This window comes from Balaenoptera physalus, assembly GCF_965194825.1.
Source record: "Balaenoptera physalus genome assembly, chromosome: 13".
Classification (NCBI taxonomy): Eukaryota; Metazoa; Chordata; class Mammalia; order Artiodactyla; family Balaenopteridae; genus Balaenoptera; species Balaenoptera physalus.
Genome location: NC_138892.1, coordinates 51384426 through 51408844, shown reverse-complemented (window position 1 = coordinate 51408844; position 24419 = coordinate 51384426). Strand labels below are relative to the sequence as shown.

General features: G+C 41.0%; 1 protein-coding gene across 2 annotated transcripts in view; it reads left to right on the top strand.

Moving 5' to 3' along the window:
- The window catches only part of IRAK3 (interleukin 1 receptor associated kinase 3), a 52051-nt gene that overhangs the window by 19563 nt on the left and 8069 nt on the right, over nt 1-24419 (top strand). Inside the window, exons 3-11 of one of the 2 annotated variants that reach the window (XM_082422769.1) lie at nt 187-251; nt 900-954; nt 2201-2352; nt 6309-6373; nt 10165-10279; nt 10950-11068; nt 22582-22780; nt 23115-23177; nt 23272-23436. In XM_082422769.1, the coding sequence (XP_082278895.1) occupies nt 187-251; nt 900-954; nt 2201-2352; nt 6309-6373; nt 10165-10279; nt 10950-11068; nt 22582-22780; nt 23115-23177; nt 23272-23436 (998 nt within the window). The remainder of the gene's footprint in view (nt 1-186; nt 252-899; nt 955-2200; nt 2353-6308; nt 6374-10164; nt 10280-10949; nt 11069-22581; nt 22781-23114; nt 23178-23271; nt 23437-24419) is intronic. The other variant, XM_082422770.1, reaches the window with a different exon arrangement.

Sequence of the window (24419 nt, the reverse complement as noted above, 5' to 3'; positions counted from 1 at the left end):
GTATGTTTGTATCATTAGAAAGCGCTTTCACATATGGAAATTTGTAACCATTCAATGGGAATGAAACTGAGCTTTAGAAATGAACCTTACTAGCAAGGTATTTATTTTCACAGTGTAAGAAAGAAAAAAAAAGTTTGTTAAGGACACAACATTTTTTGTATCTAGCTTCCCTTATTTCTCTTTCAGGAGCAGCCTTGAATCCTTCAGAGCAGAGTCATCAGGGAAAAGGATTTCCGATCATGTTATCCAAGGTAGAGTGTGTGCGCGTGCGCGCGCGCGCGCGCGCGCGCGCGGAGAATGACCCTTGAACCCTGTTGCATATATAATTGAGCGTAAGGAATGAAGTTATCAGGCAGAAAAATGCTGTATTTGCAGGTACTTTTTTGAAGTCAGGAGAGCTTTAGCTCTCATTCTTGTTCATTTATTTGGGGATTCAGGAAATTGGAGATTGTAAATGTTTGAAGCGTTAAGAGCTTTGTCCTCTCAGTGATCTGTCAGAGATGAGTCTTAGAACTTTTAAGAGTACTGTAAGTTACGCATTTGTCTTAACTCAGCTTTTAGTTTTCCTGTTCTAGTGTTTTGCATGTTACTGTTAGTTTTTAATTAAAGCAAATTAGCGGTGATCATTTTTACAGCAATAGAAGTCATTTAAAATTGACTACAACTATGACTTTGATACTTGAGTTTTTACCGTTGATGTGGAAGCCTTAAATATATATAGCAGTGAATACTATTGAATAAAATAAAATAACTTTGCATTCTACTAGCTTTCTTCTAAATTAGATTCCACCCTGTTGCACTGTACAGTCCCAGGGGGAGCTTTGGATTTCTGTTGAGGTTCTGTTCTTTCTAGACTTTATGAAATTGAATTATACTTTAATACGTATTTCTTCTCTTAGGAAACAGCTAGTGTCACAGTGGATAATGTTCTTATTCCTGAACATGATGAAAAAGGTAAGAAAAACAAAACAACTTTTCTTTAAATCATGTTTTCCTCTAAGTGAATTCATGAATTCTTTTAAGTGAAATTTAGAAAGATCCAATAAACATAATAACTCTTCATTAATATGCAGATTCAGGATAAATTTTTCATAGATATCAAAATATTCTCAATCTTGACTGACACATAGTTCTGATGGGTGATATATTATTTAGTTATATTAAAAATTCATTGGCCAGTAAAGAGCATAATTGTGGTCTCAGGAGAATTTCATGACATTTGCTCTTTTTATGTGTCATAGGAAGACATTTAAAAATTATGTTGGGTTTTATACAGTTTTAGAAATTTTCATAGCACTTATAGAGAAATCTTTAGAGGTGATTGTAGAGCAGTGCTGAAGGTCACTATGAAAATCAGTTATTTTCCACACCAACTTTCCTACTTTATCAGCAGGGAGAATAATTTACTTCTGTCTGGGAATCATTCTGATAAACTTTAGTGGCTGTTTAAGGCTGCCTTGCCTAATCTTTGCCACTAGATCCGATGCTTCTTTGGTTCAAAAGATAATTAGAATAGTTAGATAAGGTTGTGGTCCTTTAATGTTGAGCAAAAAAGGTTTAAATCAAACAGACTAAGTGTGTAAATATAGCCAAAATTGGTCTCTGAAGGATTTAGCCAGGCTTTTCCCTTTGAATTTGTATTTGATTACCTTTGAAATGTTTCCTCCCAATCTCTGCTTTAGATGATTTTTTTTAAAAAGCTGAAGCATCTTCCTAATTTACTCTGAGCAAGTTAGTTAGCCATTTAGAGGATTTGGCTTATGAAAAACGTTTCTACCAGTCATGCTTAGAGAATATTATTTAGTTATATCAAAATTTCCACTTCTATAATTTTTTTTAACTGGTTTTAGGTTCATAGTGGGTCAACAGCAATCTGTTGATCTAATGATAGGGAAACAGCCTTGGAAAAGTTTCCCCAACTAAGTTGTCTGGCTGATCTCTTTGGAAAGGTGGTAGAATCACAGTGCTTTTGTGTGAATATCTAAAAAGCCATTTGCTCTGTGGGATGGTGGGAGCCAGGCCCAAGTAAATGTACAGAGAGCACATGGTGGGCTTCAGTTTTTGCTCCTGGGCCTTTCTCTGTTGACTTTTCACTGGGCTCTGATTTGTTTCTAATAGGGAAGTCTTGGTTCTTTATAATGATGGTTGATTCTTAAAAAGAGAAAAAGTAACTTATCTTCTCCCTACTTTCCTTCCTAAGGAATATTGTTTAAATCCTCCATCAGCTTTCACAACATCATAGAAGGAACCAAAAATTTCCACAAAGACTTTTTAATCGGAGAAGGGGAAATTTTTGAGGTATACAGAGTGGAAATCCAAAACCGAACATATGCCATTAAATTATTTAAACAGGTATGGAAAGAATTACTATCACAGGATATTCCTTCCATTTATTGGCTCATATTTCACCTTAAAATGTGTCATTTTTCATCAACATTGAAAGGAGGTGTACTTGAAAATAAAATTTCATAAATGGAAATAAGATATATGACCTCTGGTGACTGGAGAAATGACTGAGAAATGAATGCCTGTCTTGCAGGAATGTGGAAGTTAAATCCTTCCCCTCCCCAGATGTATGGCCTGAGAAAGACTTTTCTGAAAAGCGTTGTTAGGACCATTGGGACTTTGCTTAAGATGGTCGGATTGTGCTGGTCTGCTCCAGTTTTCCTGGCTTTCTAGGATGGGCAGCGCCCTCTCCAGGCAGCTTCACAGGCTAAGCCACAGACTGATATTCGGTGCTACTTTATAAATCGTCTTCAATCACAGTTCAGGAGAGGGGGAAAGAGGAGGCTTTGGTAGGAGCAGCACAGCAATGATCAGAGCAGGTTAGAATACAGCTGAGTACAGCCAGGGAAGCAGAAAGGCTACTGGGGGTCCGACTCAGGAGTCAGGAGGAGATAGGTCTGCACACGCATACCCAAAGAGCTGTTCTTCATTGTTGGTCAACAGCCAATAAACATTTACTAAACTTCTTTTATGGGCTGCATGTTGGGTGGAGATGAATAAAGCATAGTTACATTCTCCAAGAGTTCCCAGCCTTATGGGGAAAACAGGTAAAGAAAAGATTAAATTGCAGTGTGATAAGTACTTTAGCAGAGATTTGCCCCAAAGGTCACGGGAGCACATAGAAGATAGGCAGAGGAGGGGCTGGCACAAGAGTAACCACGCAATAAACATTTCCTCAGTAAACAAATGGAAAAGTGGTTGAAAGGAAGTGACCTTTCAACTGGATTTTGAAGGATAAGGAGAATTTTGCCAGGCAGCGAGGGAAGTACTTTCTAGATGGAAGAGATAGCAGGTGCCCAGGCCTAGAGGAGCATGCATGAAAGCCTGTGTCTTACTCACGAAGACCAGCTCGTTTGGTGGAGTAGAGTTTAGTGTGAGATGGTGGGAACGCAGTGGCATCAGATGATACTGGAAAGATAGGTGAAGTCCATGGATGGTTTCTAAGTAGGAGAGTGAAAGGACGAGATTTGTGTTTTGAAGTTATCACTTTGATTACCGGTCAGATGATGGGCTGGAAGTTGGCAGGGGCACTGGAGGAAAGACGGCAGGAATTAGACTAGAGGTAGAAAGACCTGGCAGAGGGATATTTCAGATGTGTAAACTGAAGTGAATAGGGCTGAAACCTGTATTCTCCCGTTTAATATTAGAATCACCCAGGAAGCGTTTTAGAAACTGAGCTCTACAGCATCTGATTGGGTCAGAGTAGTGGTGGTGGTAGGCGTCCCCAGGTGGTTCAGATGTGTGACCAGCATTGGTAACCGCTCTAAGCCAGGGCAGAGGCAGTGGGGATGGCAAGGGAGGGTACTGTGTCTGAAAGATGAGGTGAAATGGAGCAAATCTGGTGATCTGTTAAACAGGGCTGGGGAAATAGGGGAGAAGGAGGGATCTGAGGTGGTTCCAGTTTTGCAGCTTAGATTACAGGGCCTTTTTAAAAAAATTATTAACCCAATTTGTCCATTTCCCCAAATTGCATTTGCCCCACTAATTCTGTATAGACATCTCAAGATTCCTGAGAAGATGAATGTCTAATGAAGAAATGAAACAATCTATTGTTATAACCATTCAACAAAAAGAATGTGGTTACTCTAGAGGTGTCCTAACTGAAGCCTGCTTCTTAGGGCCAGTGTGTCCCTGGCCCCATTTGTACATTCTCTTCTGGTTGAGCCCCAGGGCCACCTCCCCAAAGACTCCATGCGTCTACTTTCCTCTTCTCTCTGCAGCTGCCACCAACTCACACTCCCTCTTGGGAGTGTTCTTTCCAGGGGTCTGGCTTCAGAATGGGATGTCTTTGCCCTTTTTGTCCCAAAGACAATGATCATTTCCTTGATTGCTTCCAACCCCTCCAGGATGGTTTTGGTGACCCTCCTCTGTATAGTCGCAGCAAAATACCACTGTCTCATAGTATTGATTTCTTCACCTGCCTCTCCCAGTGGACTGGATGGTTTTCTTTAAGGAGCTTTTATTTATCTTTGTATCCCAGTGCCTTATTACAGGGCCTGGCCTATAGTAGTTGCTCAATAAATGTTTGTTGGGTGAAGTGAATGAAGCACATATGCCATCTTCATGAATTTAGTTGCTATTCAGTATTAGTAAAAAGACAGGAGGTAACAAAGTTACCCAAGACCTAGAGATTGTACAAAGTCCTACACACACATACACATACACATCAGGCAAAAAGAGATAATTTAATGAAGGCTTAGCCACAGAGCATTTTTTACAAGAAATGTAGTTTTGTAACATTGAGACCTTAGTTTCAGTAACCTTTCTTAGAGGGACTGAGGCTGGGAACTGTACTTAGGTGTGTTAGATTAGTGCATCCAGCTCACCTGGGGATCTTACAGTGCAGATTCTGATTCAGCACGTTTGGGTAGGGACCTGAGACTCAGCATTTCCCACCAGCTCCCAGAGAAGCTGGTATTCCTCATGCACAGAACACACTTTGAGCCACAAGAGTGCTAGGGTAGCATGAACACAAAAACTAACCCCTTCACTTTTTCAGATTAAGAAAACGAGGACCCCAGGGAGGTTTGGTGACCATAAGTCACGAATAATGAGTGTTAGAGGTGGGCCTGAGACCCAATCCACTCGCTCCCAGGGCAGTGGTTTTTTAAAATGTAAATTCTCATAATGTGGTCCTTGCAAATGATTTGTTAGACTAGTTTATTGTTTCTGACTTCTTGGGTTAACTTGGAAAACAGTTTCCAGGATTCCTGTTGGATTTCTCTCCCTTTGTTCCTGAGGACAGAGAGCTCTAAAAACTCTGCCCTGGGACTTCCCTGGTGGCGCAGTGGTTAAGAGTCCACCTGCCAATGCAGGGGACATGGGTTCGAGCCCTGGTCCGGGAAGATCCCACACGCCGCGGAGCAACTAAGCCCGTGCACCACAACTACTGAGCCTGCGCTCTAGAGCTTGTGCTCCGCAACAAGAGAAGCCACTGCAATGAGAAGCCCACGCACCACAACGGAGAGTAGCCCCTGCTCGCTGCAACTAGAGAAAGCCCGCGCACAGCAACGAAGACCCAGTGCAGCCAAAAAATAAATTAAATAAATCAATCAATAAATATTTTTTTAAAAAACAAAAAAGAACTCTGCCCTGTCTAGCAATTTGCAAACGATAACTGGAGCACACTTACTTTAACCCTTTCATGGTAGAAGTTAGGAATTTGAGATTCAGAGACATGCAACGATGTCAGGTGTATGAAGCCATCAAGAACAGTGGAGGTGCTCCATACAATATTATTGAATTCATTAATTTATTCATATGTCAGGCACTCTGCTAGCTTCTGAATCTTCTTTGAAGTAAGGAGTTATATGTTTCATTTTCCTAGTGGGCCCATTTTTGCAAAATTTGTACAAAGGTAAACTTGAACCAACAGCCAAATGACCCAAGTCATAAATGCCAAATTATTGAAATCAATTCTAATCACAATACAACAATCACAACCAGGATTCTTTGAGATCAAGTGGGGAGTTTCTGTCATGGGATTTTCTTTGAATACATATTTTTGAATTCATGTAAATGTGTATAAAATATGGTGAAAGGGTTTGAATATAAAATATAGCAGTATGATACATTTCATGAAAAACTTCTAATTCAAAAGCAGTGGTTCTAAATCTGTTTTGGGGTTAATGGATTTTTGAAAGTCTAATGCGAGCTAAGGATCCTCTCCCCACAAAAATGTTCATATGCATTTATACCATAAAGTATCTAATTTAAGGGAGACTATAGACCCTAGGTAAGAATCCCAGAAATAGAGAGATCCTTTCCTTATTTTTTTTCTTGTTTTTCTGTATGATATTTAGGGGGAAAAAATGCAGTGTAAGAAACAATGGAAGAGGTTTTTATCTGAGCTTGAAGTTTTACTGCTGTGAGTATATTGCTTTGGATTTCTCCACTTGTGTCTGGTTTTCATCTCTGTTCATCTTTGATTCTACAGCACAGAGCTTGGCATGGTTGGCATTTAATAAATGTGGGTTGGATGTTAGAACATTGGGTAAAATTTTGACATCTGCTTTAGTATATTCCTTGGAATACATTTTAAAATAGACCATTTACATAATTCACTTGAACATATTTTAACAAGAAACTGTCACAAGGAAATGGGTTAAATCATGTGTGACTAACATGACTCAATGTAAACTAATTCTTAGAACATTAGAATTGTATATATTTTACCATTTCCCCCCTTTCTTAGAGACATTCCAGTCAAGAAACTGTTTCATCAATATAAACCTCTTCTGGAAGAGAGTTTTAGACAAAGAAATCAAGTGCTTTCGATGTGCACATTATTTTCTGGGAATTCATTCATGAGCCTGAAAGTCCTTGGAGACAAACTAAAATGACTTCATTTTCATATATATTCATATCTGCAGCTGTGCAGCCTGTCTCACTGAAGACCCCTAACCCTATAGAGTTCAGTCATCACCCTTTACAAACAGAAAATGTTCTTTTCAGATGTTTTCTAAACCAATACATGAATTGGGGGGAGGGAGGTATTATCCTAAATCCTTCTCCGTTTATACCCAGGACCAGAATTCAAAATGTTAGAGGCTAAGTATAAACACTTAATATATCATTTAGTCAACAAAAAACTAAAACCAAAATTGTAATAAGGTTTTTATATTTAAACTTTATTTCTTTGCTTATGAATAAATAATAAGTTCAGACACTTCAAAATTCCAAAAGGGCAAAAGGGTAAGCCAAGAGATTTTCTTCCACTATTCTCATCCAACCACCCAGCTGATTTTCCCAAAGGCAACAGAGTTATCAGTTTCCTGTATATCTTTTCAGAGATATTTTATGTGTAAGCATATATGTATTTTGTTTTCTTACTTTCCTCTTCTCACACAAGAGGTAGCATGCATACTTTGTTCACTTTGCTTATTTTAGTATTCCACTGTGTGCCGTGCTGTAATGTAATTAACCGTTTTCCTATTGATGGATTTTTAGATTTTTCCTAATCTTTTACTCTTAAAAAAAATGCTACAACAAGAAACCTTTTATATATGTTATTTCATACCTGTTGGAAAACTTATCTAAGTTTTAATATCGCTTAGAAAACTAAGAAAGCTTCACATAAATAAAATTATAGGGTCAAATGGTTGTATGTGTTACATGTTACCAAATTGTCCTCCAGTAGAAGCTATACCAATTTACACTTATACCAGTCATATGTTAGAGTGCCTGTTTCCCCGTATTCTTGATAACATAGCGTTTATTCTTTTAGTTTTTTCTGATCTGCTAAGTGGAAATGGTTTCTCAGTGTAGTTTAAATTTCTTTTTCTATGATGAATGAATCTTTTCACATATTAAGAGATATATTTCCTTTTCCATGAAATATCTGTTAATGTTTTTTGCTCATTTTTTTATTAGGCTGTTGGGTTTTTTCTTAATGGTTTGTAAGAGCATTTTATATATTAGAGAAAATTAGCCCTATTTTTATGTTACAAGATACAAATAATTTTTTACCACATTTTCATTTGTCTTTGCTTATTCTAGTTTTTGCCATGTGGAAACAGTTTTCATGTAGTTGAATTTAATCTATACTTTCTCTTATGGATTCTGGGTTTTATATTGTAGTTTAAAAGGCCTTCCCCACTGAGAGGTTATAAAATAATTATGCCATTTTTTCCAAGTACTTTTATATTTTCATTTTTTACATTTATATATCTGATCCATTTGGATTTATTCTGCTGAGGCATTTATGTATTACTTTAGAGAGAATTAACAACTCTATGACATTGAATATTCCTGGTGTGCCATCATTATCATTTATATTGCTAATATTTCTTTAGTTTTAGGCCCTATACCATATACTTCACATGTATTAATTCTTTAATCCTCACAACAGTCCTGTGAGGTGAGTCCTGCTGTTATCCCCATTTTGCAGATGAGGAAACTGAGGCAGAGCTTACTTTTTTTTTTTTAACAAGATCCAATTTATTTCCTGAATCATACTCAATCTCCCTCTTCTCAGACATTTACTAGTAAATAAGTCAGAGGCAGGCTTCTCCTCTTAGAACATACTGTCTGGAGTGGGTTTAGGAGAGAAGTGCACAAGCAAACAGGCAATTTCAGTAAGTTAAATAATAAGACAAGCAAGTACAGAGCACTGAGGGAGGAGGAAATGCTAATTTGGGGAGGGGGGTGGGCGGTAGAGTAGGTGTCTTGGAAAAAGTAACATCTAAGCTGAGACCTGAGGATGAGTTTTTTTTTAATATTAAGGGAACTACTTAAGGGATTATATTATGTGTTTATGTATGTACACTTACACACACCCACACATTGCCTTTCTTGAGGAAGAAGGAATAGACGGACTCAGAAGGGATATATATATATATATATATATATGCATGCATACACACAGACACACACGCACACACACACGTGTGTTTTATAGGTAAGTTTTGCTACTGAAGAAATGAATAATAGGACTATATATAACACCATTTATGGAAAAATAGCTTTATTTATTTTAATATCGCCAGGCATGCCTAAGACATAGGAGGTGTTCCATAAATAATTGTTGAATTGAGCTGAGTTCACAGTATGTGTGGTGAATTTCACATGTTTTATATTTCATGGCTGTTACTGGGTTCCATTGGTTTTCACAGTGATGACACATGCCCTCAAGAAATAGAGTTTTTTGGGCTTCCCTGGTGGCGCAGTGGTTGAGAATCTGCCTGCCAATGCAGGGGACGCGGGTTCGAGCCCTGGTCTGGGAAGATCCCACATGCGGCGGAGCAACTGGGCCCGTGAGCCACAACTACTGAGCCTGCGCGTCTGGAGCCTGTGCTCCGCAACAAGGGAGGACGTGATAGTGAGAGGCCCGCGCACCGCGATGAAGAGTGGCCCCCGCTTGCCGCAACTAGAGAAAGCCCTCGCACAGAAACGAAGACCCAACACAGCTAAAAATAAATAAATAAATAAATAAATAATAAAAATAAAGGAATTCCTTAAAAAAAAAATGAATATGGTAAAAAAAAAAAAAAAAAAAGAAATAGAGTTTTTTTAAAAAGGAGCCTGAAAAATGTATATGATACTGACATAGAATTCTGGGATTTAAAAATCAGTGATGTGTTTTTCAACATCAAACTTTACTTGTCACATGGATTTTAGGTAACAATACAAGCTTTCTGAAGGCATTGGATGTCTCTTAACTATGTGACTGGGGCCTAGTACAGCACTTGACATGGTAGCATTCAGTAAATGGATGAATGAAAACAGTCTTCCGAACTCTTCTATTTTGGTGATTTTAGTTACACATGTATACCTAAAGCAATGAAATGGATAATTTCAGTTGTATTATCTTTAATAAATAAGTTATATTGGGTTTCATGTTGCTAAAAATAAGTTAATATCAAATATTGTTTTCTATTTGTTGTAAAGTTCCCAAAACCCCAAATCTTAAGAACTCTTTACTTTCTTAAAATGTCTGTCTTGTATTTGGATATTGGCTAATATTTGTCAGAACACTTTAGACCAATTTGGAAGGCAAATCTGTATCATGTGTCCATTGAAATTCCTTCTCTCTTGGCCAAATTTATATTCTGCTTTATACCTATTCCCCAACCCACCCTACCACCCCCAAAACAGAGTGTTATTCATTTCCTATTTGAATAAACAGTTTGATGGATTTAAAAAATCTTTTGTTTCAAGGTTCCAACATCCAAACATATTGGAGTTGGCTGCATATTTTACAGAGAGTGAGAGGTTTTGCCTGGTTTATCCGTATATGAGAAATGGATCACTTTTTGACAGATTACAGTGTGTGGTAAGTTATATCTATTACTCTGCCTGATACTCTGACCCTCTAAAGCCCTGGGGCAGCTGCTGAAATACCTGAGCTATTGTGTCTTGTGCAACATGGTGGCCAGAAGAGTTGCTGGGTCCTTACTCCTCACTGATACCATGTCTCAAATGAGTTTACATCAACTACCCTTATTTCTCAGATAATTTTTATTTGCATAACTTTACGCAAAGTACCATTCAGTACAAAGGATAGACATAAAAGTGATAGACACCTTAAAGAGAAGGAAGGAGGTTGAATAAATACCATGGTTTCTCTTTTGTGATGTTTCTGAAAGATAAGTTTAAAAACTGATTCCAAATTGGTTAAATTTCAGTTAAGATGAGAATGAAAACAGATTATTCTCAATTACCCACACTATGATGCCACAATAATTTTAAAATCTTGTTTAATGAACTCTTAAACATCTTATTAGCCATATTTCAATTAAGATAACATTAAAATTATTGGGTATTTCCATTGCCTATAAAGGGGCCTAGAACCAGCGTTGGTAGTAGAGGAAAACCTATTTTGAATTAAAAATAGGTTATGGTAAACTACAATGTTCATTTACCCCCTCTCCCCACCTCCTCATTAGCGTTTATTGGTTTTTACTCAGAAAATACAATGAAACCAACTACTGTTGTCTTTTCAGGGTGACACAGCCCCACTCTCTTGGCACATTCGAATCAGTATATTAATAGGAACAACCAAAGCCGTTCAGTACTTGCACAACACGAAACCGTGCTCCATCATCTGTGGCAGTATATCAAGGTAAATTATCCCAGAGCTGTAGGTTACAGCTAAAGGCCCCTTTCATCATCATGGACGAGTCGGACTTCACCCTATTTTCTGTCTATAGTTTCCCTGGTGTGTAAGTGTATGTGTTAAGAAATCTCACTGAAGTATTTAAAATCTTACCTTTTAATGAAAACGTGTCTACCAAATTTTAAAGGCTGCACTTACACTGCCAGTCGGAGAGTTTGTATTATCTTCGGGTATTATTAATGAACAGTGTAGGATAGACAGTTTTGTGTATTTTATTAATTATACTGCACAGCAAACTGTGAAATGAACCTGTATTCATCTCACTTTTTTAAAAAAAGAAACTGAGGTCTCAGGAAAGGTTAAGTGGCTTATACAGGGACTCCTGACAAGATAACAGTAGTGATCGGCAATTTAAATTCTTCCTCCTTGAGTGTCCAGCCTCCTGCCATGCCACTGAGCCCGCTGCCTCCTAGCTGTAGGTACTCACCTGGGACAAGCTGAGCGGCAATCCCAGTGTTCATTCTTGAGACACGTGAGAAATTTAGAAGCAACATCTTCCATCCTTTTTCTTCTTCAGCAGACGTAAAGAATCATTCAGACAAAGAGTATACCCTGTAGCAAACCCCCCCCCACCCCGCTGTGAATTTTTCCTGTGTGCCCTTCATCATGAACCTGTCTCAAAGTAGGTAAATACACCTTTGCTAAACAGCAGGGGAGACTGAATTTAAAAGGCCCTGCCTCTTGTGAACCATCACCTAGTATCTTGGGAAAAGCTTTGAGTGTGCCTTCGAGTTGAACCGAAGAGGAACTGATTGCTTACTTTGTTTTTCTGGTGAAGTGAATTTCATATAAAAAGACTCTAGATTTTATTTTGTCCTGGGAGAGTGGTGGGGGTAGGGTGGAGGGGACACAGCCCGTAGGCATCTGCTCCTGTTGCAGTGTGGCAGTTCATCAACTGCCAGTGGAGTCAGCGTAAAATTTGTGCGCCCTCTTGGGGCCTGGGACAGAGATGGACAGTGAAAGTCTCAGCGGTCAGTGGAACCTCCCTCTTCCACTCAGCTCTCAGCCAGCTCAGCACTGTAGGTGCTTAAATATATGTTCTAACTGGGTAGATAGGTAAATAAATACCTGGAATTTTGCTATACATATTCTTTCTTTGGTTTAAAGCGGGCTTGAACTTATTTTTAATCCCATGAAGTAATCCATTAATTTAAAAAAATTTCCTTTTGTGTGACTGATTCATCACCTCCTTTCCTGAAAGCAGAGCTTGATAGGAAAGAGGGGTGAGAAGGGAGGCAGTGTGGAGGTTCTGGTACTTGATGGGAGAGGGGGACAGGGAAGGCCACCGACCAGAGCAAAGGGAACATCAGGATCCCGGCCCTGCCTGAGTCACAAGGCTTTCCCACAGCTGACACTGGGCAGGGAGATTTGCATGTGCCCCTCCAGCATGCCTCTCCTGCTTTTAGGTCAGAGCACAGGCTGTGACCCTGATTTCTGCTTTCTCATGATTGGCAAGTGTCTTCAGGCAAGTTCCCAGGAAGTAGGCTCAGAGGCAGAGATTTGCCTGCAGGGGAATTTTTTGAGAATGCTCTCGGGAATAACAAAAGTAAGGGAAGGAGGAGGAAGACAGAATTGGGCAGTTGGAGAAGCTGAGCTGGGATATGGACGTAGAGGCCTCGGCAGATGCCACGGGGACTGCTGAAGTTGGGGTGGCCCTTCGAAACTATCCCCAGATGAGGCAAGGTGCTTGGGTTTTTGCATCCCTGCATCCAGCCAGCCCTGAGTGGGGCTGTATTGGTGTGAGGCAGCTCCCTTCTCCCACTAGCAGTTCCCAGGCTGGGGCTCAGCTGGGAGCCCTCAGCAGCCACGCCTCCCTGTTGGGGACCGAGTGCCTCCCTGGATCGTGAAGGAAGGATAGGGCCACACCACTGCAGCCGCCACAGTTACGGAGGAAAAGTCAGCTGCATGGCGCTCTGCAAAATGTGACCAAATGATTTTCTATTTCTTGTACTTTCCTCCCCACCTTCTTGCCATCCTGTCCTCTTAGTTCAGCATCCACAATTGTTTAAATCAGAGAGATCTGGTTTAAGAAGCTGGCTTTAAAATGCGATTCTGAGCCAACTGCTTGACTCTTCTACGCCTCAGGTTTTTTCCTCTGCAAAGTGCTAATAAGAGAATAATAGCTTCTACCCCTCAGGGTTAAATGGCAGAAAGTCTGTCTGGTGCTTGGCAAAGAGGATGTACTCACTAAACGGTGGCTTCTGTTAACAATGGTCAAGAAGTGGTAGGAGGGGCTTCCCTGGTGGCACAGTGGTTGAGAGTCTGCCTGCCAATGCAGGGGACACGGGTTCGAGCCCTGGTCTGGGAGGATCCCACATGCCGTGGAGCAACTAAGCCCATGAGCCACAGCTACTGAGCCTGTGCGTCTGGAGCCCGTGCTCCGCAACAAGAGAGGCTGCAACAGTGAGAGAGGCCCGCGCACCGCGATGAAGAGTGGCCCCCGCTCGCCACAACTGGAGAAAGCCCTCGCACAGAAATGAAGACCCAACACAGCCAAAAATTAATTAATTAATTAATTAAAAAAAAAAATTCTATGAGAACAAAGTTTAAAAAAAAAAAAAGAAGTGGTAGGAGTAGCAGCGGCGGAGGCTAAGAGGTGTTCTGGCCAGTCAGCCTTTTTACTTATCACCCTTTTACCTATTGACTTAGTCCATTTGGGCTGCTCTAACAGAAATACTGTAAATTGAGTGGCTTATAAACAGTACACGTTTATTTCTCATAGTTCTGGAGGCTGGGATATCCAAGATCATGGCACTGGCCGATTCTGTGTCCCGTGAGAGCTCACAGATGGCCGTCTTTTCTCTGGTGGAAGGTGTGAGGGGTCTGTCTGGGGTCTCTTTTATGAGGGCACTAATCCCATTCATGAGGGGAGCCGTTATGACCTAATCACCTCCCAAAGGCCCCACCTCCTAATACCATCACATTGGGGCTTAGGATTTCAACATAGGAATTAAGGGGGGACACAAATATTCAGTCCATAGCCCTTACCTCTATCATCAATTTATTGTGTTTGAAAAGTGGACCTATAAACTAAGTTCTCTTTTAATAAAAATCATTTCTGTGTTAGCACATGTTTATTGAACATTTTGCAAATCACGTTCATTTTAGGTCACAAATATTTACGGAACATCTGCTGTGTGCAGAGCATTGTCTTAGATCACAGTGGGGGGAAGACATTGACGATCATAGTCTTGACCTTGAAGCTTCAACCTGGTGATCAGATAGGTAGTGAAAACACAGAAAATATATAGTGCGACACTAAATATGCCTAATGTGTGGTTGGTCTGAGAAGGCTAACTCTAATTAGGTAGTTCCAAGCCAAATCTTTGAGGAGATGGTCATTGTCAGTGGATTGGTTGAAAGAAGGGAAGAGAATATTCCTGGTGTTGGAGGCATAATTTATTCAAGGGAACAGAGTAAAGAAATGCTGGGTGTATAATGAAATCAAGACAAGTTAGTTGAGGGACTTCCCTGGTGGTCCAGTGGCCAAACACTCCGCACTCCCAATGCAGGGGCCCTGGGTTCGATCCCTCGTCAGGGAACTAGATCCCACGTGCCGCAACTAAAGATCCCGCATGCTGCAACTAAGACCCGGCACAGCCCAATAAATAAATAAATAAACACTTTAAAAAAAAAAAAAGACAAGTTGGTTGATTGGAGAAGAGAGGATGAGATTGGAGAATAATGAAAGATAAGACTGGAGAAAAATAAGGAAAATGGCGGGGAGAGGGTTGGATGGAGCTTTGAACGCTTCCTAGGCTGAGGACCTGGGTTTGAGAAGCTAGGCTCTTGCAAGGGACTCTGAGGCTTCTTCTCTCTGGGGTATAGGTGGGAACAGAAAGGTTCTGAAGTCTCTTAGGTGGTCTCACAATTTAAAAGGAGGCTATTTCTTTCAGGCCAGTATCCCAGGTATTTGTCTGGATGTGCTGAGCTATAAAATCACTTAAATAACACAGAGTGCTCAACAGGTAATATTGATACGAGTAGCAAAAGAGATCTGATCAGAGAAAGGTAGAATTTCATGGAAGAGGCAGGATTGAGCTGAAGATGCAGCTAGCAGTGTATTTTATTTTATTTTTTGTTGGTGAAGGGGCTGCTGCTGATTGTTGCCTGTCTGGGTTTTCCAAAGGGTTCAAGGGCTCAAACATAACCATCTATAGATTACACCCACCCAGTCATGTGTCAAGGTGTGGAATTCTGGGGCTCTGGGCATTGATTTGAGAATTGTGGTTTCACAAGGGCTCATCCGTATGTCCCCGTCTGTTCCAGAGCAAATCAGCCCCCTCCACAGCCACTGAACTCTTGGCCTTTCTGCCGAGCCTGCCAGCAAAGGTGTTAATTAGTGCCAACTATAACAGTAGACTTTCCCCCTTTCCTTTGGTGATGTGCACACCTGTTCTCTAGAAACTGGAGTGAGACCAGCTCGTTTCATTCAGGGCACTGAACATCTGTCAGATGGTAATGACATTCAGTCCCCTGCAGTCTTGACCAAATGTGAATTGGCTGACCTAGATCACCCTCCTGAATCTCTTTTAAATGAATCCTTTACTTCGCTCTAAACTTGGGCCTCCCCGATTCTTGGTCCCACTGTGTACAGCCTTGTGCTTTCAGGGACGTCTGAAATCCCTACTATTCGGCCTTTGTCATATTAATTTTCTAATTCTTTGCGAGGAAAGGCAGCTTCTTGAAGAGATGTCATTTTATGGCACAGCCCTGATAATTGGCTCAGAAAAGGACATCTCAGAATGTGTTAAAACAGTGACCTTTTCTGTGGGTAAGTCAGGACTCTGTTTTTGTTGAAGTGAGAAATGGAAAACCTTTATTTTCTTTTCTGCACTTGGGCCTCAGACTGATGAATCACCGAAGAGTTATCATACATCATTTGACATTATTAAATATTGTTTTTAATAGTATGAAATAACATACAGTGTACATAAAGTGACAGTGCAAAAAGCCAAATTGAAATAGTAAACAGTATACAATTATAACCTTGTAGAACTACAACTTCAGGAATTTTTAAAAATAGATTAAAAGTGGAGCATACCAAAATATCAATAAGGCTTTAATTAGATGGAGAGACTATGGCTTTTCATTTAATGGCTTATTTTTTACTTCTACTTGATACTAAATTCTTATTTAAGGATTATGTCTACTCATAATAAAAATAAAATTTATTAGAAAAAAAATAACTTAGCATCAGACCTTTCTATCTCAAACCAGGGAATCAGAAATTTCAAGAAGGAGTCTCTAGTTGCTGAATGATATCCCAAAGTTTCTTTCCATTCTCTGTAATTAATTCTGTCTGCAAAGAAGCTTGATAATCTCACACCTTTGTCGTTTTAAAAATAGTTTAAAAAAATGAAGATTGTTAAGGTCATCCTTCAGCAGCCTGGTGCCCAAAGTGTGAGCAGCACCTTCTGTTTGGGCAACACGAAATGCTGTCACGGGGGTGACATGGAAAGAGCACAGGAAGTCTGGGTTCAAGTCCAGGCCCTGCCCCCCACTCTCAGGCCACAGGTTTCTCACTTGTACATCAGAGCCAAGTGGGATAATCTTGAGTTGGACCTCTTCTTGCTTTCAAATTCTGTGCCATTTCACCTGCTTGTTTTTGTACTGTGCCCTATACTCACAAATCTAGGGGTTGTGGCTGGAGAATGACATGACGCCGCATTTTCTTAGATCTTGGCCAGGCTTTCCCCTGATCAGCTTCCAAGTGAGGATGAGCTCAGATATGTTTCAGGAGGCACCTCCAGACACCTGCTCACCCTAGGGCAGGTTAGGGAGAGTTCTGACATGCCTGTTTTCCAGAAGCACCCCTCCCCAGTCTTTTCCCTGTCCTTCCCCCTTTCCAGCACCCACCCCAGTGATCTCATTGCTGCCCCTGTCTCTTGTCACTGCCTAAGGGTGTGGCCTTTGGGGTCTCCCAGGTCTCAGTACAAACGCCAGCTTTACTACTTTCCAGCAGTGTGATCGTGGGTAAATTACTCAGTTCCTTGAGGCTCAGTCTCCTTATATGGAACTAGAACCACTGTACTTCCTCCCAGGGTTGTGAGGATGAAATAAGATTATCTCTGTGAAGCACAGCCCAGGGTTTGGCAGTGAGTTTAGTTCCTCCCACCTAATGGAGACTCAAGTATCTCATCTGACCTGTCCTTGGACCCCTGCACAGCACATTGTTAGACCTCTATTTGGGTGCAGCTCTAATTATTAGAACTTCCTGTGCGCTGCACCAAAATGTGACTCACCCATTAGCCGTTATTTTGGCCCCGGAATTATCTATATACAACTAAAGAGAAGAAGAGATAAAATTCATTTCGTTTCTGCCTTGTAATCAACAGTTTCTTGATCTTTTACGAATAGCTGAATCAAAAGATGTTTCTTTCAGTTAACTATAGTAAATCGAGAGAACACTGAACAGGGAAATAGGAGGGCTAGGCTTTAGTGTAAGCTGTTTTGCATAGAATGAGTCATTTCAACCAGCTGGGCCTCATTTACCTCATCTGAAAAAAAGTGGTTATACTTTTAGCAGCGCTGACAAATCTGTTTCGTCTCACATTCCATCTTTGATTGGTTGGTAATGACTTCCCATGTGCCTTGTTGAAAGGGAATCTGGGGTGGGTGGCTCTGAACTCAGTTAGTGATGTCTGCCAAGAACACATATCTGCCATACGCCCAGTGGTCTAAGGCTGCTTACGGTTTCAAATTCTCTTAATTTACAAACTTGATTATATGATCAGATGTTTACTTGGTATCTTCTATAGATTCAGCATTATGCTTCTGTAAACAGCAGAAGCTGGTCTCTGAGGGAGTGCCAAATCGAAGAGTGCAGGCTGTACAGTAGGAACTTGGAGAAAGGAGGGCCGCTGGAATTCAGAGCCGTGGAGTGGAAACTCCATGGAGGAAGTGAATCAAGCTGCATAGAGGATTTGGATGACAGTAAGTGGGAGGGAGTACTTTGCAGGTAAGGCGAGCAGCATAAAGAAGGCCCCCAGACAGCAGTAAGCCCAGTCTGTACTGACTGCACTGGTAAGTGTTAGTACCTTCAGCGTGGCTGATAGGCTGCAGACTATTAGGGAGCTCAGTGAAAGCCAGGGGAGTGAGTTTATGCATCGTTTGGTCTTATCGTTGGTTTGACAGAGGAGAAAGCTGAGACTTAACAGAGGTTAGTAACCTGCCTCAGTCACGTGTCTGTAGATGGAGTTGAGGAGGTGGGTTCCACGCTTGTGTGGGTCCAACAGTCATGCTCTTATTAGGTAATTAAGCCTTTCTAGCCGGGACTCCTGGGAGCATGGCGGCTTCATCAGCAGAGGCAGGGAAATGGGACAGGAGAGGAGAACATAATTAGTACGTGCAAATTTGGAAATGTTGACCTTGGACTCCTAGTGAAAATGGCAGCAGGCGGCCGACTTTGGGGGGGAGATTAGGCCTGGTGGTCTGCATTCGGAATCTTCGCCTTGTGCAAGGAGAGAGACAGAGTAAATGGTCTTCGAAGGAAGACGCTGTCAAGGACACAGCTGCAGAACACCAAGGGTGAAGGCGAGACCACATTTCAAAGGTATTTTCAAGAAGTCTGCTGGTTTAGTTACCCCCAAAATGTCTTAGTAATTTGAACTCTGCAAAGAGAATGTTATAAAAACAAAATCCATTTCCAGATGGTGGAATTTGAGGAGGAAAAGGATTGAAAGAAAAGAATCCTAAAGAGTTGAAGTCTCTGTTCTTGGCGAAAGACCCTCACATTTTTATTGGGGAAAACGAAGATGTTTCTGAATTACGGGATCACATAAAAGCATCTGAAGGCAGTAAACCTTCTTGTTATTTCCATCGTATTCCTCAGCGAGCTTAACTGTTTTCACATTTATGAATGATTTTAAACTGAAATGCATTTTATCCCCGGCATTTTTCATCCCAGACATTCATTCTTGTTAATGTTGCCAAAGTGAGGAGATAATCTTGGGGAACATGTCTAATGTTTCCTACAAGATCATGTTCTCTTATGGTATGGCCGTGTGTCTCCTGCCAAGTGAAACAGTCTTTCATACGAGGGAGGTGGTCTAGGAAAGGAAGGAAGGAAGAAGCCATCTGCTTAAAAATGAATTTTTTTAAAAATGGAAATTGATCAAATATATATGGTCGTAGTAAGTGCGCAGGGAATTTCCTTTGTGAGGGACTAGAAAGACTGAGTAGTTGGGAAGGAGGGTGGGCAACCACAGATGGGCTCCTTCAGTGTGACTGCGTCACCCTTGCCCATGGACCCAAGCTCCTCCTGCCTTTACCCCCAAGACCTGATGTGTGTGGCGAGGCCACTGGGCTCCAGCTTAGCGTTTAGCAGGGACCGAAAGTGCAGGGAATGCAAATGTTTGTTTGATTGATGGTTTAATTAACCAATCTCCTTCCTGTCTGACGTCACCCCCACCCCCCGCCAAAAAAAACTACTTTTGTTTTTCAGAAACATTTTAGATATAGCAATTCTTTATCCTCAGATTTTTCCTATTTTCCCCCTAGTGCCTGCCTTCTTCTAAAATATCCAAATATGTTCATTTTTTCTAAGGAATGCCAAAACAAATATTACGTAAATTAAAATTTTCCCTGTTAATTTTATTTACCACTATTGTCTCTAAACCCCAATGTTCATTTATTTATATACAGGAATACATACATGCATGCACACATACATACCAAACAATATGTATATTTTTCTCTCCATGGTCTTAAAATATCTGGGAATATTAGTTTAGTCAGGTTCTTCCAGAAGTTCTCTGGAACTATTTTGAAACACAACTGATGCCTTGAAACTGATTAACCCAAGGGTGTTCAGATCTCCAGGGTTATCCTGCAACCCTCTGTACCTTTGTTACATCAAATTGGTGTCCTTGAACTTCTAGAGACACCTAACCAAGTTCTGTAGGATTTTAAGGGAAGGTGGTGGGTATAGGAGGGACGGTGGCCAGCCTACATCCTTGAAAGCATGTTTCGAGTCTCTCCCTGTGCATCGGGCACTCTGCTTATGTTTTCTCATTTAGTCCTTGTAACAACCCTGTGAGGTAAGCATTATCGGATCTTTTTACCTACAAGGAAGTTGAGGCTTAGGGAAGTTGTGCTAGTTTGGTCAGAGACGAAATTTCACATTTAAAGGAGGAAGACCCCTTATTGACTGGGCCTAGGACTCACAAGTCACCAATAAAGCAAAAACAAGCCACAATACTGTCTCTGAGAGCTGCCTAGGTCAATGGGAAAGAAAGGGAAAGCTGTGTAGTCCAAGAGGGACATAAAGGGTTTCAGCTTCGCATCATTTGAGGCCAGGTACACTGCATGCTGAAGCGGGAGAGGGTGTGTATGCCTTTTTCCAGTAATCTGCAGGCTGTCGGAGAAACTGGGTCTTCCCTCATCTGGTGAGGGGTGTCTGAGTGTTGCAACAGCAGTGACACAGTGACACAGTGACACAGTGACACAGACAGCAAGCTGTCCTGTTGCCTCGGGCTGTCATGGAGAGCCAGTTGGATGCTTTTCATCTCTGGGGCCAATTAAGTGAAGTCTGGACTTTTCCTGAGAGTTGCCAGGTATTCAGGGACTGGGCTACTGAGTACCAACAACTCCCCCTAAAATCAAAATACAGATACAGATTTTTAAAAACCAGTCATGCGCTTACATGTCAAACATATTTGCACTTAAGTTCAGATCCTGCGTTACAATCTAGGTGTATCATCTTGCTTTGTATTTAAGTCCCAAGGGCTTCAGCTTTAAATTAGGAGACAACGTGGGCAAAAGGTACCCAAAAAGAATTGTCCTAGGGACCCCTAGCAATAGAGAGATGAAGTAACGTCCCCAGAATCAGAATACAAATTCACCACTTTGTGTGGGATTTTCCCCATCACCTGAATGTACCACTGCTAGTCCTTCTGCTAGAAGAGTTATCTAGAGAGGTGGTGGTCTCCCTGCTACAGTAAGTAGCCTTGTGGGAGAGGAGAGAAGAAATAGGTGGTAGAAGCACTAAATTGAAGGTGTGGGCCATTGGATGTTTCTCATCTGTTTGTTGCATTCTGTCATTACGTGATTTTAGTTACTTTATGTTGTCTTTGTTTTGTTAGTCTGTTTTTACTCCCGTAGGGTGAATGCATTCAGTTGACCTGCAAGGTAGCTGAAGGCACCTTATGTTTGAACATTCTATTTGAGGTTGAAGGAGGGGGAAGAATTCAGGTACAATTGATTGTTGAGGGGCCTTTTGCAGTTCCCAGTTTCCTAAAAGAGAACATCCTTCTTCCTCAGCTACCGTTAACCTTTATTTAAAACAGAGTAAATCACTGGACTCAAAATTTATGTTGTGCACTAAAGTCTGCTGGTAAACAATTTGTCTTTACACTTTCATTATTCAAAGTGTAAATGCAGTGCCCTGGAACAATTTCACATTCTTATTGATGGCTTCTCACTGACCCAAAGTCCTCTGTGTAACCCAAAGTCCTTTATTGTGTAACGCTGTGTAACACTGTGGTTACTCAGCTCACCTCTGCCTAACTCTTACAGAAGCATGAGTCACCAGTTGCTGAAAACTTCCCCAGTTTTTCTGAGGATCAAATAAATGGATTAGATTATGAGTGGTGGTGTTTCTTTTTTTCCTTTTGTACTTAGTAAAGACCTATTCTTCAGGGATTCTGTTTCACCAGTTCAGCTTTTTGCGTTCTCTTTTAAGTTATGGTTTTATAGCATCTTTAAAGCTAGGGTGGAGGAAGAAGAGGATGAGATGTTTGACCTTGAAAATCTAGCATTCAGATCTTTGCTGTCCGCCTCTTATGCTGAAATAAAGCGGGGTGGGGGGCAGTGGTAGGGCAGGGGGGCAGAAGAGAGCCAGGCTCTCAGGGTGGCAGAAGCTTGGGTCCTGGTAATGAGAGTTAATGAAACTCTCTGCCCGCCTCCTGGCACACCTGGCAAACTCCTGCATTAAATACCCTGGGACTCTGAAATGATCAGGGCAACTCCGGAAGCCCCAGCCTTGATCTGAACAAGTGAAGTGTACACCTATGGAAGAAGTCATTAAGAACTAAATGTCTGTTCTTATCTAGAGCTGGGTCGAAGGTAGGATCTGGCTCTAATGTATTCCCCATATTCAGAGGTTCAGGATAGCTACCACTGTTCTCCAACTGAGAAAACGGAAGAACGGGTAAGGAATAACATAGATGGTGCTGTGTGAGACCCCAGCTGGCCTTAGAAACTGCCAGGTTTGAAATATCTGGGGAGAAAAGACCAGGCAAGGAGAATAATGAGGACTGTGCTTATTGATACAAGTCTAGAGAGCCAGGCCTTCTCTGACTTTCTCCTTGTAGGTACAAGGATCACGCAACAGGTAAAGGCCCTCAGCTTATGGACAAGGAATACTTGGAATTGATCAGATATAATGGTGAGCTTGTCCTGTTTTCGAAATACCTTTATGATGTTTTTGTCTTGTTTGCCCTTGATCACAATTTCAGTGCAAACATACTTCTGGATGATCAGTTTCAACCCAAACTAACTGATTTTGCCATGGCACACATCCGACCCCACCTAGAACCTCAGAGCTCTGTCATAAGCATGACCAGCAACAGCAGTAAGCATTTGTGGTACATGCCAGAAGAGTACATCAGACAGGGCAAACTTTCTGTTAAAACAGACGTCTACAGCTTTGGAATTGTAAGTACCAACTACCAGTTAACAAAGTCGAAGAGTTTGTTGCCAAGAATACACTAAGTTCCAAGAATTATTTTAAAGGCTTTAGCTTTTAGACCTATTGATTTTTTGTTACTCATTGTCTTATACATTAATTTTGTGTAATCAGTCAAGTAATGAAATGTAAAGTCATTAATTAGAATGAACTGTATTCAGTATTGAGGTTAATAGTCACGACTAATTATGTGTATATATTTAATATTTGTAATATTTTAATAATATTTATAATAATTTAGTAATTATTACTATATGTATAGTATTAATATTATGTAGCTGACTTTCTGTATATTCCTTGTAGGTAATAATGGAAGTTCTGACAGGTTGTAAAGTGGTGTTAGATGAGCCAAAGCATATCCAGCTGGTAAGAATTGTCTTCATCTCCGTGCTTATTTCTTGGTCACTTTTCGGATAGATTCTGAGTTCTCAACGATGAGGTTGTCTCCTTTTCTTCCTAGAGGGATCTTCTTATAGAATTGCTGGAGAAGAGAGGCCTCGATTCATGTATCTCATTTCTAGATAAGAAAGTACATCCCTGTCCTCGGAATTTTTCCGCCAAGCTGTTCTCTTTGGCAGGCCAGTGTGCCGCAACGCGGGCAAAATTAAGACCCTCGATGGATGAAGTGCGTATACCCATGGTTTTATTAAAAACTGAGTCCATGGAACCATGGAAAATCTAAATTGGATAAATTGTGTATCTATGTGAATATCAATGAGACAAATGCAGCTCCCAGCAGAGAATTCTCACCTAATAGATAGCTTTTCCAGATCAAAAAGTCACATCGTTTGGTACTCTGAAAGAGGGTATTACTGGGTGGAACCAGGGCAACCACAAAAAATTTAATGAAAAGACATAAGTGACTAATTTGGAAAGAATATTTTTTTCAACATTCGTGAAGAGATCTGGTCCATTAAAAATGAAGCGTACGGGAATTCCCTGGTAGTCCAGTGGTTAGGACTCAGCACTTTCACTGCCAGGGCCTGGGTTCAAACCCTGGTTGGGGAACTAAGATTCCACATGCTGCGTGGTGCAGCCAATTTAAAAAAAAATGTAGCATGTATTTCCCTTATTGATTTTTTAATTTACTCATCTGTCCATCAATTTAATCATCTAGACATTTATTTGTTTACGATAAACAAATATTTAGTACCTGCTTTGCACGTGCCAGACTTTGGACTAGGTGCTGGTGATACAACAGTGATCAAGATACTGAACTGCTGCCCTTCAGCTCACAGTCCAAAGGGAGAGTCAGATCTGTAAACATGAAGTTTCGGTACCAGAAGATAAGCATGATGATAGATGAGAACACAGGCCAATATGGGAGCATAGAGTCAGAACACATCCCAGCCTATGAAGTCAAGGAAGCTTCTTGATGGAGGTGATAGCTGAGCTATGATCTGAAGAACAGGTTGGATTTACGTATTAAGGATGGAAGGACATTCCAGGCAGAGAGAATCTACACCTGCAAAGGCTCAGAGGTGCAGTGGATTCCTTGGCACCAAGACTGCAGATAGTCTAGCATCATGGAAGTGGGATGGTGGAGAGCAAAAACTGGACGGGTTTAAAATAATAGGAGGTTCCAGGTGATCGAGGGACATGAATTCC